This window comes from Caretta caretta, chromosome 9 (assembly GCF_965140235.1).
Source record: "Caretta caretta isolate rCarCar2 chromosome 9, rCarCar1.hap1, whole genome shotgun sequence".
Lineage (NCBI taxonomy): Eukaryota > Metazoa > Chordata > Testudines > Cheloniidae > Caretta > Caretta caretta.
In genome coordinates, this window is record NC_134214.1 from 61,537,256 (window position 1) to 61,555,227 (window position 17,972).

Here is a 17,972-nt window from a genome sequence, read left to right on the forward strand (position 1 = left end):
TCTGTCTTTGGAACTGGTGTTACAGCTGCTGGAATACTGTGTCCATTTCTGGCACCCACAATTCAAGAAGGATGTTGATAAATTGCAGAGGGTTCAGAGAAGAGGCACAAGAATGATTAAAGGATTATAAAACATGCTTTATAGTGATAAACTCAATAGATTGAGCTCTTTGAATCTAACAAAGAAACAGTCAAAGGGAGCCTGGATTACAGTCTATAAATACCTACATGGGGAACAAATATTTAATAATGGGCTCTTCAGTCTAGCAGAGAAAGGTATAACATGATCCAATGGCTGGAAGTTAAAACTAGACATTCAGACTGGAAATAAGGTATAACTTTTTAACTGTGGTGTTAAGGCTGATTCCCCACTCTGGCACTTTGAATGCAGAAGATGGGAGCCTGCAAGGACTCTAAAAATTAATACTTGCCACTCCAGGCTTGTATTAAACTCCCAAGATTACAGCTTTTCTCCGACCATGGATGGGTAGATACTGCCACCACCCAAGTGCAAAAACCCTTTGAGAACCCAGGAAGGCACACTTGGGAATTCCTTCCTGTGGGGTACCCTCAAGCCCTTTCACACCCCCTCCAGGGAAGAGCTGAGAAAGAAAAAAAGAAAAGAAAATCAGCTGTTGCCACCAGCTAATAAAAAAACCCAAAAAACACGTGCACAAACTTTTTAAGACACAGAACTCCAATCCTGTTCTTAAAAAAAGGTAAATTTTATTAAAAAAGAAAGAAAATACATCTGAAAACTCAGGCTATTGCTAGATTTAAAAAGAGCAAATACAAGAATTAAGCTTTAAAAATAGCTCTCGAGGTCCAACTTAAAGATTACAAGCAAAACAAAAGCACCTGGGGTTAGCACAGAGGAATCCACAAGCCATAAAAAATAAAAGGGATAAACCTAATTGTGTCTTTTTAGATATTTCCTAATCTACTTACATATCTGGGGTTTTAAATGAGTAGTTTCTAGGTATGATACCAAAGATTTTTTCATACTGGCCCAAAGCTTCTTACAGCATCACTACTCCTTGTCTGCTTCTCCCCGAGAACAAACAAACAGACAGACAAAAGGGGAGTCTTGCTTTAATTTTAAAAAGTTCTAGCCTTCCCATTAGCTCTTTTGGCCAGGTACCCACTCCCTTTTACCTATGCATTGCAGTGAGACTTTTAACTATTTACAGGTAAAGCAAGTAGAGAACAGCTACTAAGACGGATTTTATAGCTAACTGGCTCGCTGGATCCATAAAAGAGAGCTACCCCTCCCACTTCATTTATCCCAAGTGGTAATTAACCATTGGAACAATTTAACAATGACCACGGCGGATTCTCCATCACAGACAATTTTAAAGTCCAGACTGGATGTTTTTTCTAAAAGATCTGCTCTAGAAACTTATTGTGGGGGAAGTTCTCTGGCCTGTGTTATACAGGTGGTCAGACTAGATAATCACAATGGTTCCTTCTGGCCTTGGAATTTATGAATTTAATGAACGTTCTCTTTGCAGTTTTAGATAAATACAAGTGTCTTCTTTACTTCCTATCCTGTAGTGTTGCTTCTACACAGCTGCCCATGTTCCAGGTGTCCCATGTGTTGCTGTGGAGGAGTGAGTGATTTATTCTTTTCTCTAAAGCATACGGGGGACATCCTTTCCAATTGATAGTTACCATAATAATATGAATTAAGATATTTTCTACTTCTCTGGAAAAGTGTTGTAGCCATCTCAGTCCCAGGATACTAGAGAGACAAGGTGGGTCAGGGAATGTCTTTTATTAGAGCATTCTGTTGGAGAGAGACACAAACTTTTGAATTACACAGAGCTCTTCCTCTGGACCTGAGGAAGAGCTCTGTGTAGTTCAAAAGCTTGTCTCTCTCACCAACAGAAGTTGGTCCAATAAAATACATTACCTTACTCACCTTGTGTCCCTGGAAAAGGGCAGTCTAGTGACCAAAAATGCCTAAGCCCCTAGCCCTGCACAATGTAGAAAGGAATTTGCTGCTTTCAGGTTGAGCCTGGAGCTAGCCCCTGCTGCTAAATCAGCTGTGCTGTGGAGGAGTGTTCTCGGGACGTCAAGCAGACTGAGCAATCCAGTAGCACCAGAACCTCAGTGTCTATGGCTACCAGTGCTAGGAGACAAGGACAGCTCCCTGGTTTGGTGTCAGTCACATTACTCACAGCTTGGTGACTCAAACATAGCAATGGTGAGATCATCACCTGCTAAAAATAATGAATCTGAGGAATAAATCTCTGGCCTCAAAATCTGTTGGTTTTTTTTCAGTCTGATTTTCAGTGCTGCTGATGTCATCTACATCCATTATCTAAATGCATCACCATCACCCCATCTTACAACCTCTCCTGGCATGTCAGCAACGAAGAATCCAGTGCTCAGTATTAACTGGGGAACCTTCGATATTCAAGGTGATTTTCAAAGTTGCCTGAATCCCATTATATCTAATGAGAACTGAGTGTCCAAATCCTGATATGCTACACCAACCAGAAAAATAGCCGTATGTGGGTTCACAGGGAGGGCTTCACTAAACAGCCACTGCCATGTTTTTGTAGTGCTGCTAATCAACAAGCCAAGGAAACTAGAGCAAAGTAGCTGTGTGGTGAGAGAGTATCTGGGGCGATGGGGCCTGGAATGGTGATGCTCTGGTTCGCTATTCAGGGAGAGAGAGGATGCCTGTGGAACAAGGGGACCAAGAAGCTCTTGTGCAGAGTCTCAGCACCTAGTGTCCTGTGTGGGGTACACAGAAAGAGATCAGTACCTGTTGTTATGTCCGTTCATCACAGGAGGGTCTCCCCAGCAGGCAAACACAATATCATGCACAGAAACCAGGTCTTTGTCCAGCCTGGGGCAGTGTTCCCCATTTAGCAAATTTGTCACTAAATCTAGCAACTTCTTAGGTCTCATGAAGATTTTTCAATCTTTACTGCAACTTTTCAATAAATCGGTCAATATTCTGGAGACTTTTGGTTTTGTCCCAGCTTCAGTTCCCGACAGCCAGCCTTGCTTGGAGTTAGGGGGCAGTGGATTTGGAGGGAGGGAGAGGATGGTTGGTGCGGTTACTCATACAGCTGTAGGCAGCGGCATGTGGCAGCCACAGCCTAGCCTATTACTTTTGATGCTTGGGAAGCAGCAGAACAGATGTTGGAGCCTCCAGCTGCAATGGTCACGCTGGGCTTGGCAAGTATGGGATGGGGCAACTTGGCAGAAGACCCAGGGGTCCCAGCCTCTCCTGGCCCTTTGACAGAGAGGGGAGGGGAGGGGAGGGCAGGGCAGGGCCTAGCTGGTCCCGGTTTCTCTGGTGGGGTGAGGAGGGGAGGGAGAAGCTGGTTTGGGTCTCACTAGTGGGAGGTGTGATAACTGGGCCTACGAATTTACCCTAATTGTGAGTCCAAATGTAAGAATCGAGTAAGTTCATAAAATGTCACAATAACCGAAAACAACAACTGTTGATAGGAAAACATGCAAGAGACAGACAGCAAGACTGAACTAATCCAAACAAAAAGGCCTGTTGTTATAACTTGGACTATGTTAAGATAATGGTAAACAAAAACAGCCACATGCAAGAGATCAAATATCAATGCACTAAAACTGTTGCATCAGAGATTAGGCCTAATTGATGGACAAAACAATGAAGGGATGGGCTATTCTATCAATCACTCCCTTCTGGGGTCCTTAAAGAAACGTTGGGGGAGAAAAATTGGCTACTGGAGTGAACTTCACCAAGCCAGCTGCCACCCTCATCATCTCCTGAGATGCCAGACCTTTATACCAATTCTGAAAGATGTCCTGATCAGACCAGGCCAGCACATCCACTGGCTCTGGCAGGGTTGTAAGACTTTGTTTTTCTCCCCCACAACGTGTCTTTTTCCTTCCCTACCTTAATTTCTTTTCTTTCCTATTCCCCTTTTCTTCCTTCTGTCTAATGAGAGTCTGGCCAAGTCAAGACTGTATATGTTACAACACTACTGTGAGCCTGTGCCCAGAAAACAGCAGCTAAAAGCAATGCCCTAAACAGTCCAACGCTGTTACACATTTGCCAGGTCTTGGAGTAGCTGACCAAACCATGTGCTGGGCCTGTGTTTTTCCAGCAATGAGGTTATAAGTGAGAGTCAACACCAGAGGCAGAAGCTGCATTTTCTATCTTTGCTGTTCTTTTCTCTCCTCTTTTGTATGTTTGGCATGTTTTTTCTTCTAGGAAATGAGATCAAACTTTAAGAATATCAACAACCCCAGCACATCTCTACCTAACTTCTTTTTTCCCCCAAAAAGGAAATTACCATCTTCAAAACCCCTAAGAGACTGTCAAATAAGGGCGGGGGGGAAGGGGTTCCCGCTAAAAACTCTCTCCAGCTACAGGGAAAAGGAACGGGAACAAGGTATGCTGTTAAAATGAAAGCCTTACTTGATACTTTACATTTCAAATGCTTTAACTGTTTTTCACTTTCTGGATCTTTAATAAAAGGTTACAAGGTTGTTTAATGGCATGTTTGCCCAGACATTAAGCAGGCTGATGTCTCTGTATACCAAACCCCAAACCGTGTTTTAACACTGCTTAATGTTGGACAATGACAGGTCACGTCAACACCTCTGACTCTCTGGGCCTATATATTCCATCTAAGGGGTTCTCAACCTTTCCTGATTACTGTACCCCTTTCAGGAGTCTGAAACCCGAGCCCTGCTGCCCAGGGCTGAAACATGTAATTGAGCTTCACGTGGAGCCTGGGACAATTGCCCTGCTTGCCATCTCCTAACGCCAGCCCTCCACTTGCACCATCCCTAAACCCATCCTGCGAACCCCCAGGTTGAGAAACATTGATCTAGATGAGTTGATGTAGTCCCTAGAAAACCCTGTGGATCCCCAGGACAATGCATATCCCTGGTTGAGAACCACTGATCTAAACTAATACAAGGGGGACAGGAAGAGAGTTCCTGGCTGGTCCTGGTCTTTCCGATTGGAGGGGAGAGATCTCAACTAGTTTGGGTCTCTGGTGGGAGGATAGGGGATGGGGGAAAAGGTCTCACCATACTGGTTTCTCTGGTGGGAAGGAAGGAGAGGGGAGGGGGAAGCTCGGTCATTGCAATGCAAAGGGGGGAACCCAGGCCTCTCAGCCCCCTTAGGCAAATTCTAGTTGTGCCCTGTGGCTGGGCACCCGGTACCCGCATGGGTGTGTAGGAGTGAGAGTGAACCAGGGGTACCACTGCACCCGCCCTACCTCCCCAGAACCACCCTCCCTGCACAATCCCCTCTGCCTCCCCCGGGGACCCCGAGCCCCCCGCACAATCCCCTCTGCCTCCCCCGGGGACCCCGAGCCCCCCGCACAATCCCCTCTGCCTCCCCCGGGGACCCCGAGCCCCCCGCACAATCCCCTCTGCCTCCCCCGGGGACCCCGAGCCTCCCGCACAATCCCCTCTGCCTCCCCCGGGGACCCCGAGCCTCCCGCACAATCCCCTCTGCCTCCCCCGGGGACCCCGAGCCCCCCGCACAATCCCCTCTGCCTCCCCCGGGGACCCCGAGCCTCTTGCCTCCCTGAGCCAGACACCCACCATCCCCCCACACCCTCTAGATACCCAGCCCCGCAATCCGCTCGCAGCCCTCCAGCCGCACAGCCCTTGGGCCCCTGCGCCCCACTCAGCCGTGCCTACGGCGCAGGCTTCGGGCAGCACAGGCGCTGCGGCGCTCAGCCCTTGCCGGCGCCGTGACCTCCGGTCGGTGATGACTGGTCCTGGGCGGGCCCTGGGGACGCAGCTCCCGCTAGCGCAGCGCTCCCAACGCGCTGAGGAGCCGAGCCGAGCCGAGCCGGGCCCCCGCCCCCTAGGGTCGAGGAGAGGCCGGCGGGAAACCGTTCGGGTTCAACGGCCCCCTTTTCGCTCCGCCCCCTGCCGCCCCAGCAGCTCCCTTCTCCCACCCAGCAAGTGGCTACGAACAGGGCCGCGCGCAGCTCGGCCCAGGGGCGGGGCTTACCGCCGGGAGCGCGCGGTCTCGCGTTCCGGGCGGGCTTCCCGGGAAGTGCGCGTGCGCGAGAGCTGGGGGCCTTGTAGTTACCACGATGAAGTAGGTTTGAGGGACCCGTTCTCCCGGTGGGGCCGCTTGTGGGGTTACGGGGGGCCGCTTGTGGGGGCTACGTGGGCAGGGGGCTGCGTAGGGGATTATAGGGGCTGTTTGAGGCGTATGTGGGGGTGGAAGGCTATCTAGGGGGTTCCGGGGGGCTGTTTGTGGGGGCTGCATAGGGATATGTGGGGGGCAGGGAGCTGCATGGGGGATACAGGGGCTGTTTGGGGGGAGCGAGACAGCATAGGGAGTATGGGGGCTGTTTGGAGGTGGCTGCATGGGGGATATGTGAGGGTCCGGGAGGCTACATAGGTGGAATGGGGCCTGTTTGTGGTTGGCTGTAAGGGGATATGTGGGGGCAGAGGCTGTTTGTGGGGGCTACATAGGGATATGTGGGGGGCTGGTGACTGCATAGGGGATATGGGTGGGGGCTGTTCATGAGGGGGGCTGCATGGGGATATGTGCGGGGCAGGGAGCTGCATAGGGGATACAGGGGGTGTTTGTGGCTGACTGTATGAGGGGGTGGAGGGGCTGTGTGTGGAGGGAGGCATTGGACAGGGATGTCCATACCTTGGTAACTGTTTGGCCTTTGCCCTGAAGCCCCCTGACGAAGGTGAAACTGATCAATGAGCTGAATCAACGGGAGGCTGAGCTGGGCGTACAGGAGAAGGTGTCCTGGCATGCAGAGTACAGTGATAGTGCCTGGATCTTCGTGGGTATGTACTTGGTACACCAATCTTGGTGCTGGTTCCCCCAGGTCCTGTACCATGACCTCTGTGAGTCAGCTCTGGAGGCTGAGCACCAAGTGAAGTCTATTTCACTGTTGCTGTGTCCTGTAACAATGTCAGTCTCTGTTGAGAGGCTCTGAGAGAACATGTTGTGGGTGCAAGGACTCTCAGGGTCTTCCTCTCTGGTATATTGCTCAGGGGATGGATCATGCAGTCTTGATATGCTTTAGGCCCAAAGAGGCTCAGGAATAAGGAGCTCTAGAATTTCTTTCTTTCCCAGGACTTCAGGATTCTTTCTTAGCTCTCCCAGGTTCAGGTTATGGACTTTATATTTGGACATGCTGTCATGATGAGCATGTTCCCCTGCTGCTCTGAAAGTGTAATCTCTTCTGTTCCTCTAGCTCTGGGTTCCTGATCTTGAACCACTTCTCTTATCCACATGTTGCCAACTGCCACTGGTTTTTCTTCATCCATTCAGCCTGCATTGGCTGGTAAAAGGCTGGTATTCACAGTTGGATTTTTTCTATTTGAGATAAAATAGCATTTCCCCATTCTGTCCTTTTTGCAGTATAGCCAGTCTCTGCTGCAGGATGTTCTTTCTGCTCTCTCAGAAGGTGTAATAATCTCCAACTCTCTGCACATCTCTGTGTGTGTGTCATGCAGATGGCTTGGCTTCCTTAGTAGTTGCTATCCACAAGAGGAACTTCCACTCAGCTACCTGTATGTCCTGCAGGTACCTCTCTACGCAGGGCTAACTCTTAGGACAGTGAGGACACATACCCCAAGGCCCTGATTTTTCAGAGTGCGCACTCCTGTGGCTCCCATTGACTTAAACTGAACATCTACAACTCTAACTTATCTGTAAACTGAACCCTGCATAACTGAAGATTAGTATACAAGTCCCTTAAGCAATTACAGTTCCAGCTGTTTAACTAGCCTGTGCATCCTCCACACATATCCTGACTGCTCCTGTCCAAGTACCCTTTCTTCTGGCTGGCAAATTATTTTACCCTCTTTAGCAGTGTACACCCCATCATCTCTCTGCTAACATCATGCCCTGTAGTTGAATGGATTATTAATGTAACTAACTCTGTGGGTAAGGTTGTAAGGTCACTTTCAGTTTAACTCCTAGTTCTCACTTATGAATAATTTTCCAAGGAAGTTTATCTAATTCTCCCCCATTTGTTTATTTTGTCCATCTGTTGTCTCTTGTCTTGTGTTAAATTGGGGACAGTTACTGTCTTTTTGTCCTGTGTCTGTAGAGTACCTGTCACAGTGGGGTCCTGGTCTATGACTGGGATCCTTACACACTGCCATAATACAAATATTATTACTATTAATAATGAAAATAACACTTTCAATGGAAAATATTTGTTTGTACCGTGACAAGTGTGGGAATGTTGGTGATATTTTTATGATTCTAATATGCATCTTAGTTTCCCTCTTTTCTCAGGCCTTGTCTACACTGCCTCTTTATAGCGCTGAAACTTTCTTGCTCAGGGGTATGAAAAAACATCCTCCTTGGCGATGCAAGTTTCAGTGCTGTAAAGTGGCAGTGTAGACAGTGCAGCCGCACTGGGAGCTGCGCTCTGGCAGCACTGGGAGCCACGCTCCCCTCGTGGGGGTGGTTTTTTTTTTACAGTACTGGGAGAGCTCTCTCCCAGCACTGGTGCCGCGACTACACATCCATGTTAAAGCGCTGCCACGGCAGTGCTTTAACATTGGTAGTGAAGACCTACCCTCAGTGATGCATGCCGTGAGTGGAAAGAGCAGGAGACCTGAGGTGTTTTGTCATGTAACTGTATGGGGTGTCATGAATGGGTTGTTCAGGACTGGCTGGGACCAACTCATATCAGTTGACTAAGACAATGGAAACCCCAGTGACTGAACAGTTGACAGCTATCAATGGGAGGCTCCCAGCTTAGCTGGGAAGACAATGTGGGGAAGTTACAGTAGGTGGTAAGAAGTACTGGGCTCAGAGAGAGACAGCAGGTTCTCCTGGACCTAAGACAAAGGGACAGGCAGAGAAAGGAAACCAAGATGACTTCTAGCAGCGTGGCTCAAGAGAAACATGGCATTGGCCATTATGGACTATGTCTTAACCTTTGCTTCTCTTCACTAACCTACAGACTTCCTGATGCTGTGTTTCAGTTGACTAATAAACCCTACTCTGTTTTGAAAGGTAGCCTAGTGTTTCTGCAAATACTTGCTGAGATGCATTGATCCCTGAACAGGGGAAAAGTCTCTTGAACAGGAGTCTAGTTCAGTTGGATTTGCTGGGCAACACTCATGGGAGTGGGGAAAGGGAAACAGGACTGCTGGAACCCAGAGGTTTGAGTGTTGGAGGCGTTGAGGCCATGTGGCCTATCCTTGAGGAAGAGTGGGACCCCTTGGGGGTCTAGAACACTGAAGGGATACCTCCCAAAACACGTTTAAATGTTAAGGCATAGCACAGATCCACTGACTATTATGTTTTGTTCTCTACTCTTTCCCTTTGTATCCTTGTCTTCTCAGTGCACTTAAACACACAGTGCAGTGTCTTTTTCCTACACTAGAACAATGGCATTGCTCATATGCATGCTCTGTCCCTCGCTCTGCTATAACAGCAGCAATAAAGCTACAGGCAGGGGTGTGCAGAGAGAGGAACGGTTGCAGGAAGGCTGAAGGAAAGGTCCATAAAATCCTCCTAAACGTGATGAGGAAAGCAGAAACACGTAACCACTTCTAAAGTCCTGGGTGTACTATTAAAGGGGGCTCACTCAGAAAATTGAAGTATTTTAAATTAGTTTCAAAGCAATTCAGGCTTACGGTGTCTCTTTTCAAAAGGAACATCGGGCTCTCTTGGTCTTCAGGTAACCAAATGTCTGAAGTTCACACACTCTGTGAATAAATCCCCAGTGAGGAATACTTTTACTGGGGGGTTGTGGGGATGAAATGTCACATTACTCTCTAAATAATTTGCCTAACTTCTTGGGGTGCTGTTGAAGAAACAAAAGCTTGAAGAGATAGTGCTGTAACTATGTATCAAGAGTGGTAAAGATTAATGCCTAAAGAAATCTACAGAATGTAATTCTTCTATTCCGTAGTGTTACAATAAGGGGATAACCCTTTTTCCTAACTGTTTTCTAAAAAAACAAACTAAATGCAAAACTTGCATCAGCAGAAACATTGAGGATACAAAATCAAACACCCACATCAGGAAATGCAAAGTTAAAGCTGTCAAATCAACCTTAACTTGTCCATGTTGCATATACTGGACCAGATTTTCAAGTGCTCAGTCCCCACCCCTGGGAATTAGATTTTCAAAAGAATTAAAAGCATTGGGTTTTGAGTACTTCTAAAAATCTGATTTTCTCTATAATGAGGTTAATCCAAATTTCTCCATGTCTCTAGTGTTAATTTCCAGACCTGGGTCTAAATTAAGATTGTTTTATGCATTTAAGAAAGTTCTGTAGAACTTCTTCAGCATTATGATATTGTTCTGAATAAATCAAGTGACTTGAATATTTGAAGAATTGTTGCTTAGAGTATGGGAGCCAGAGGAGAGGCATATTGGGTTGAGGAGATTGGCATGGTAATCCGCAAGGCCAGGAAGAAAGGCTGCACTACAGTCCTATTCAGTTGAGCAGCATAACACCTGTTTCCTTCTCCGCAGGAGGTCTCCCCTATGAGTTGACAGAAGGTGATATCATCTGCGTGTTTTCACAGTAAGTGGAATTTCATTTCTCATTTTCAGTAGTTTAGCAGGGTTGCAGCATGAGGCCAAATGGTTGGTGTTATGCCTTGATACTGCATGACACGTGGCCTCTCAGAGACCGCCCCTCCCTCCTCACCCCCCATCATTGCAGGATGAATCTTGAGGGCTGGTGACTTTTCCTTCTCTGTTGCACTTTTCCTATTAGGTTTTCCATGGAATTGTCATTTCCCTGACCTTTGGTGCTAAGACTAAGCATTTGTGACTACACTTTTTTTCTTTCTAGATATGGAGAAATTGTGAACATTAATCTTGTGCGAGATAAAAAGACTGGAAAATCAAAAGGTTTCTGTTTTATTTGCTATGAAGATCAGAGAAGCACCATACTTGCTGTTGACAACTTTAATGGGATCAAGGTTGGTGTGTCAAAGAAGAGAGACCTGCCTTTAAATAAAGCCCTGTCTGTGCCCAGATTGGCTGCTAGTATAGGGCTGTTATGTGCTATGACATTAGGGCATGCAGAGCTCCAGTTCACCATTCTTTTCATGTCCAAGAGTGCACAGTTAGAAGCATTTGTGGCTCCCATAGTGTCTGCAGAGGGAATTACAGCAGTATATTAGTGCCACAAGAGCAGAGACATCCAATATGGCACATGGGCTGGATCCAACCTTCAGAGCTGTTTCCTCCAGTGTGCAGCTTCCTCTATAACTCGCAAAGGGATCTCTCCAGCTACCCACCTAGGGCAGCTCAGGTATGGAGCAGAAGATGGAGTGAGTAGAATTGTGAAGGGAGCTTGTGTTTGATCCCAGGCACTTATCCCTCTCCCCACCTTAGCATCAGCCTTTTGTACAGCTGGCCTCACAGTGCCCCACAATGTGACCTGGAAGGAGGATCCTGTCCAGTCTCTCTGCTCCTGCTGTGAAAGCAGGCTCCTTCCTCCTCCCTACCACATTGACGCCTCCCAGTATTAGGGTCAGAGGTGGCTTCTTTTCAGTGACCCCCGCCGCTGCTGGGATGCACAAGGGAGGTGGCAGCTTCTAAGTTACAGGGAACAGATCTGGGGGTGGGGACAGAAATGCCCCAAAGGGGGTGGGGAAGGAGAAGTACTCAACAGTGTATATAACTGGAAGAGACTTCTTCACAAAAAAGTGTATATGTGGGTCATGCAAAGTGGTTATAGGAAATAACAGGAGTGGAGGAGTCAGTTTGTCTCTAAACGCCACACTGAAGTTCACTGACTAAAGAGGCTCATTTTGCAGGCAGACAATACTGCAAAACGGGACCTGTGACCTTATCCCTTGAACCTTTCACTTGCCCCAGAATGTGCTAGAGTTCTGGCAGAGAAGGCACTTCCATATTTAACCCCTGTTTTTAGGCTTGAACTCTTCAGCAAAAGATATTTTTGCTCTCCAAGGAGAATGCTGTTGACATCTGATAAGATCTCAATCTCCTTGATAAACCTTCTCCTTGTGTCTGCTAGTGTTTCTAAAGCTTTTGTGAGCCAGCTGCTGCTGACACCCCCTCTATCAATGGGCACATTGGACTCCTGTTGGCACCCACTGCCTCATACAACTTTGTTGGCCTTAGTCCCAGTGAGAGTCATGAGGTTTCTTTCTGGTCATAGACCTACTCATTCTCCAAATCAGTACCACACCTGCTCTGAGTGTCATTGCAACCCTGCTTCACAAAAACTGCTATATCCTGGGCCTTGGAACTGACATGTGGTTTTGTCAGTCTTACAGACTCTCTTTGAGGTCTAGGAATGCAGATTCTCCCTCTCTGCTTCTTGTTTCTTCCTAACGCAGTGGTTCCCAACCTTTCTTGTGGGAATAGCAATATGCTATTCCCAGAAGACTGTGGCGGGCGCCAAACACCCCGCCGCCGAAATGCTGCTGCCGAAAAGCGGCAGCGGGAAGAAGTGTCGCCGCTGAAATGCCGCTGAGAAACGGCAACGCTTCTCGGCAGCATTTCGGCGGCGGGGTGTCCTGCGGCGCACAAAAATGCCCTGGCAGGTGCTATGGCACCTGCAGGCACCGCGTTGGGGACCCCTGCCCTAACATATATATTGGTTCTCATCCAACTCCAGGGATTAGGACCCACCTACCCTTTTACGCTTCTTGGTGGCATCTTATTTCTCTGTACAAGGAAACCCCTCTGACATGACTGTCCCAGGAGTGTTCCCCTGGCTTTTGGGCTCTGGCTGGATACTCTTCTTTGCAAAGCCCTCTTGCTCACAGCACTGAGGGGTCACTCATTATTTTGCCAGTGTATTAGTGATAACTTTTTTGATACGTAGGAGTATTTTATCAAGTGTGGAAGGCCACGGAAGGTGACATGTCTCCCACAGTCATCTGATGCTGTGGTAGAGTGGGGTGCAGGGATAGGGGGAGCTCATGGCTGCCCATGCTTGGATAGGGGATATTTCAAACTGTCGCTGGATTTATCTGGCCTTCTGGTGTCTGAATGGCTCTACTTTGAGTCCTGGGGCAGGGCATGTTCTCTATGGCAGGGGTTTGTAACAGGACCCCTACCAATGTAATCACAAAGAGGGAGCCTGATCATGCGTGAAAGAAGGAGGTCTTGAGCTCAGGCTTGGAGCCCAAGTCCTGTGACTTTCGCCTGTGTGCTGTGTACTTTCTGTAGCCTTGTGGGTTTATTGGCAACTTTACTAATAATCCAGCCTTTCCTTTGTATAGATAAAAGGAAGGACAATTCGGGTGGACCATGTCGCTAACTATCGCCCTCCAAAGGACTCTGAGGATATAGATGATGTAACAAAAGTCCTACGTGAGAGAGGCTGTGGGGCTAAAACTCCTCCACCTACTTCATCTGACTCTTCCTCAGAAGACAGTGAGGTACCAGTGAAAAAGCACAAAGGTGAAGCATGTTCCTACCAGAATCCTAATCCTGGAAACACACCATGCGAGAACTCCTCAATCCTACAAGGCATCAAGCAACACAAACAAGCACTTGCCAATGGGAACAGTATGGGGAGACATAGTCTTGGTGTCTAGGTTGTCCTTTGCCATCCTGCTAGGGGAATCCATTGTCCTGCATTCTGTTCTCATTCTGCTGGCTGTGGATCTCTCTCCTCTCCTCTCTTTCCCCCGCCCTTTCCTTCCTGCCTTCCAGACCCTGGGGGCTGTAATAGCTAACCTGCACACGCTGCTTTACCAGATGGATCCTTTATGCACAGAGTTCTCAGTTGAAGCTCCTGGCTGGCTGCAGAGCTACACCTGAGAGCAGTGGGGTTACCCTTAGTTTAGGGGGAAGGGGGTTGGGTTCCTGATTTTAAAGCTTAGAGGTACTTGCCTGTCTCATTTCAACATATCATGTGGGCCTTATATGGCTTGCCTGACACAATCAGATTGTGCAGAATCTAAACTTCTTTAAGTTAGAAGAAGGCACAACCATATCCAATGGTAGGAAACTATCATTTTTACTCTGTTTTTTATGAGATTATGAATTTGGTTGATAAAGGTAATAGTGTTCATGTAATATATATAGACTTCTGTAAGGCTTTTGACTTGGTACCATGACATTTTGATTTAAAAAGTAGACAGATATAAAATTAACATGGTACGCATTAAATAGATTAAAAGCTGGCTAACTGATAGGTCTCTAAACATAATTGGAGATGAGGAATAATCATTGAGCAGGTGTGTTTCTAAGAAGCCCTGTAAGGATCGGTTCTTGGCTCTATGGTATTTAACATTTTTTATCAGTGACCTGGAAGAAAGTATCAAATTATCACTTTCTTAAAGTATCAAAATGTTTGCAGATTATACAAATTGGGGGAGTAGTAAATAATGAAGAGGACAGGTCACTGATTCAGAGTGATCTGGATCAATTAGTAAACTGGGCACAAGCAAACAATGTGTTTTAATATATCTAAATGTATATATCTAGGAACAAAGAATGTAGGCCATAATTACATGATAGGGGCCTCTATCCTGCAAAGCGGTGACTCCAAGAGAGATTTGGGGAGCATGATGGATAATCAGCTGAACTTGATCTCCCAGTGTGATGCTGTGGCCTAAAAAGCTAATGTGATCATTAGATATATAAACAGGATACTCATGTAGGATTAGAGAGGTTATTTTACCTCTGTATGGCCCTGGTGTGACCATTGCTGGAATCCTGTGTCCAATTCTGGTGCCTACAATTCAAAAGGGATATTAATAAATTGGAGAGGGTTCAGAGAAGAGCCATGAATTAGAAAGCATGCCTTATAACGATATACTCAAGGAACTCAAACTATTTAGCTTAACAGAGAGAAGGCTAAGGGGTGACTTGATTAGTCTATAAGTACCTACATGGGGAAGAAATATTTGCTAATGGGCTCTTTCAGTGTAGCAAATGAAGGTCTAACAAGATCCAGTGGCTGGAAGTTGAAGCTAGACAAATTCCTATTGGAAATAAAGGTGTAAAATTTTTATAGTGAGGGTAATTAACCGTTGGAACAATTTACCAAAGATTATGATGGATTCTGTATCACTGGAAACTTTTAAATCAAGACTGGATGTGTTTTTTTTGTTTTGTTTTGAATGTTCTGGTTCAAACAGGAATCCTTTCCATGGCATGTGTTATAGAGGAAGTCAGATGGCATGATCACAATAGTTACTTCTGGTCTTGGAATCTATGAAAGCCTTTAAATCAAGACCGGATGCTTTTCTAAAAAAGGTGCTCTTGTTCAAACAATTTATGGGCTTGAAACAGTTTACTGGGTGAGGATCTCTGGTTTGTGTTATACAGTAAGTCAGACTAGATGATTATAGTAGTCCCTTCTGGCCTTAAAATCTATTATATTGAAAAAGTAAGGTAAGGGTTTTTTTTTTTAAGCCCTCATGGCTTCAGGGAACTTTCAAAATGTTTACTGAGTGTAGCTGATATACCTGCCTGAGTGTGCAGAGAGCCTGAAACAATGGCTTAGATGTGAGCTCTTTGGCTCTCTATTAATCTCTTTTGAAATGTCAACTTTAAAGCCCAGTGCTAATGCTTCAGTGTGAACATTAACTATTTAACTGCTAATCATTTTAGAGGCTGGAACAGGGAGGTCTGTGGGAAGGAATGCATAGGGATCACAGAAGAGAGTCAGGGAAAGGATGGCGAAGGAAGAGAACTGCAGGGCAGGCACAGTATTGGATTTAATGGAGAGCAGATTTTCCCACTGAGTGGTGCTGAATGTGGCAATAAAACTAAATACATAAAGTATAGTTACTACCTAATGGATCTATTCTCTCTCTCTCTCTCTATGCCCACTGACACCAGGAAGCTTGGCTATGGATGCATGGTGGGGAGGCTGTATAGTACACTGCCCCATGTCCCTTAATTAAACATGGAATCTAGCCCTCTCCTTGGAGTCAAGCATCTCTGTCTTAAACACACCCACTGGGTGGATATCTTAATTCTTATTAAAGAAAACCAGTACAAATGTGTTAAGGATGGACTGCAGTAATCCCTGCACTCAGATACTTGGTACAGCAGATGGTACTAAGTCAAATCAAAATGTGACTGCACAGCCTAGCTGGGAAGCTTGTGTATGTGTGTCTGGAACGGGGGGAGGGGGGCGGGCAGTGTGAAATCAGGGAATGGGGGAGAGCTTCCTGATTAGGGGTGCTGATAGCATGGAGTGGTGGGAAGGATGGGTGAAGGCAGCATGGGAGGCTAGGAGCCTTCTGTGGTCAGGAGCTGGAAATATTGGAAGAAAAACATTCTAGGGTGAATGGAACATGCGGAGTTGAGGCTGAGGCAGTGCTTGCATGAGTCTCTCTCTCTCTCACAGGGATCAATCTGTATTTCAGATAAAGTGAAGAGCAAAAGAGAGCAGAAGGAGAAGAGGAGGGACCTGCAAAGTGTGAAGAGGGCCCGCCCTGCAGGAGAGCTGTCTCCTACAGCCTGGATTAAAAAGGAAAAGGAAGACTCTGCCTATGACCAATATGCTAACCCAAGGCAGCAGTCCCGGAATGGGTCTGGGCGAAAGCATGCAAGCAGGACTTATCTGGAAGAGGAACCTGAGCAAGAGCAGTGTCGCAAGAGAGGTGTGGAGAGACGAGGGGACAAGGGGCACCAGGAGCAGAAAGGTCTGAGCAGTGCCTGGAAGGAGGAAAAGGCAGAAGACAAGAACAGAAAGGGGGAAGGCCACAGCAGCAGACAAGAAGAATGTCTAGGCACTAGATCAAGAGAGCGATGGGAGAGAAGCACCAGGGACCAGCATGCCAGGGAAAGAGAGTTGTCCAGCTCTCGGGACTCCAGCCACTATTGACCTGCTTGTCCTGTGGCTGCAGACTGAGCAGTACTCCAGGCCACTGGTGCTCCCTGTGGAGAAATACTGTGGGTAGCTAGTAATTGGAGGGGGGAGGAAAACCCCGCCTGTTTAATCCATTTCTAAGCTTGCTTTGAAGCCTCTCCCCTACTAAACTCCAAGCATTTGTGCCTCTGTGAGTGCAGTGAAATAGCACCCTATTTTCCTCCATCAGCTTTGTATCTCTGCTCCTCGTTCCTGCAGTCCTTCCTCAAGGACCAGAGAGCCAGGCACCCTCCTGCTGTTGTCTTAGCTGGTGGAAGTGGCTGGGGTCTGGGGCGCACACTCAAGTTGCAATCTACAGTAAATGCCCTATGGTGTTAACAGTGAGATGCCTCCCAGATAATGAGCTTTGTCTGGCCACTTCATTGTTGTCAAGCAGAGCATGCTGGCCCCTGTAGTTCTCAGAAATAACCTGTGTCATCAGTTCTGTTGGTGAGGGTTCCCTGCCTAAACTGAAACAAGTGGTGAATGTGTCTTCAGTAGTCCATATAACCTGGATTTATGTCACCTGAGGAATTCTAACGTGGCCATTTGCTACTGCCATGAATTCCCAAGTGTTGCATTGTGGAGTCAGGATAGCTTACTGTTTTAAATGTCACTTAATGCTTACCTCCTCTCTCCAGATCCATGGCTGTTTTACTATTCTAGGAATAATAAAACTACTTTGAACAAATGGCCTGCTTCAGGTCATCCCTGAGAGAGAGTGTGTGTGACCAATCTGGGGCTGCTTATCAATACTTAGTTTTATATGTGTGTCTGATTGCAGTAAGGGGATTTTTGCTGTATGAATACAAGGGGTTTATTTAAGAAGAGGCTGACTACCTCCAATCCCCTGCTGAGTTTGTCAAAGGGGCGGGGCTGCCTGAGTCTGGGGAACTGAGAACAAAGAACTTTGGCTGGTTTTACAAAGACAGTCTCTCAAGGATGGGGGAACAGACGGTTGGGGTGTGAAGTAGGCCTGCCCAGGACTCTAGGTCAGATAGACATGCATGTAGACTTCTGTTTTTAAAACTATGCTATGCTTTGTTCCTACGGTTAAGATTAAACAATACTTTTGATTTTAAATGAGAATGTTTTGGGTCACTGTATTCTGTGCTTTCACAAGCTCCCGAAGGGAGGAACTGCAGGTGCCAAGTGAGACCTGCTGGTAAGCCCAGTTGATGCAGAGAGTGGTTAACCA

At 46.8% G+C, this 17,972-nt stretch overlaps 1 protein-coding gene across 2 annotated transcripts; it reads left to right on the forward strand.

Annotated features, from left to right (window-relative positions):
* The first annotated feature begins 5,957 nt into the window (after positions 1–5,957).
* On the forward strand, positions 5,958–17,863 carry RBMX2 (RNA binding motif protein X-linked 2). Of its 2 annotated transcripts, none has more exons than XM_048863363.2 (6): positions 5,958–6,066; positions 6,664–6,779; positions 10,447–10,498; positions 10,772–10,901; positions 13,182–13,340; positions 16,271–17,863. In XM_048863363.2, the coding sequence occupies exons 1-6, from the start codon at positions 6,062–6,064 to the stop codon at positions 16,748–16,750; spliced, it is 942 nt and encodes a 313-aa protein (XP_048719320.1). In that variant the 5' UTR covers positions 5,958–6,061; the 3' UTR covers positions 16,751–17,863. The 2 variants fall into 2 exon arrangements, with proteins under 2 accessions (XP_048719320.1, XP_048719319.1); XM_048863362.2 differs by having other exon boundaries at positions 5,959–6,066; positions 13,182–13,362; positions 16,290–17,863.
* Positions 17,864–17,972: the final 109 nt, after the last annotated feature.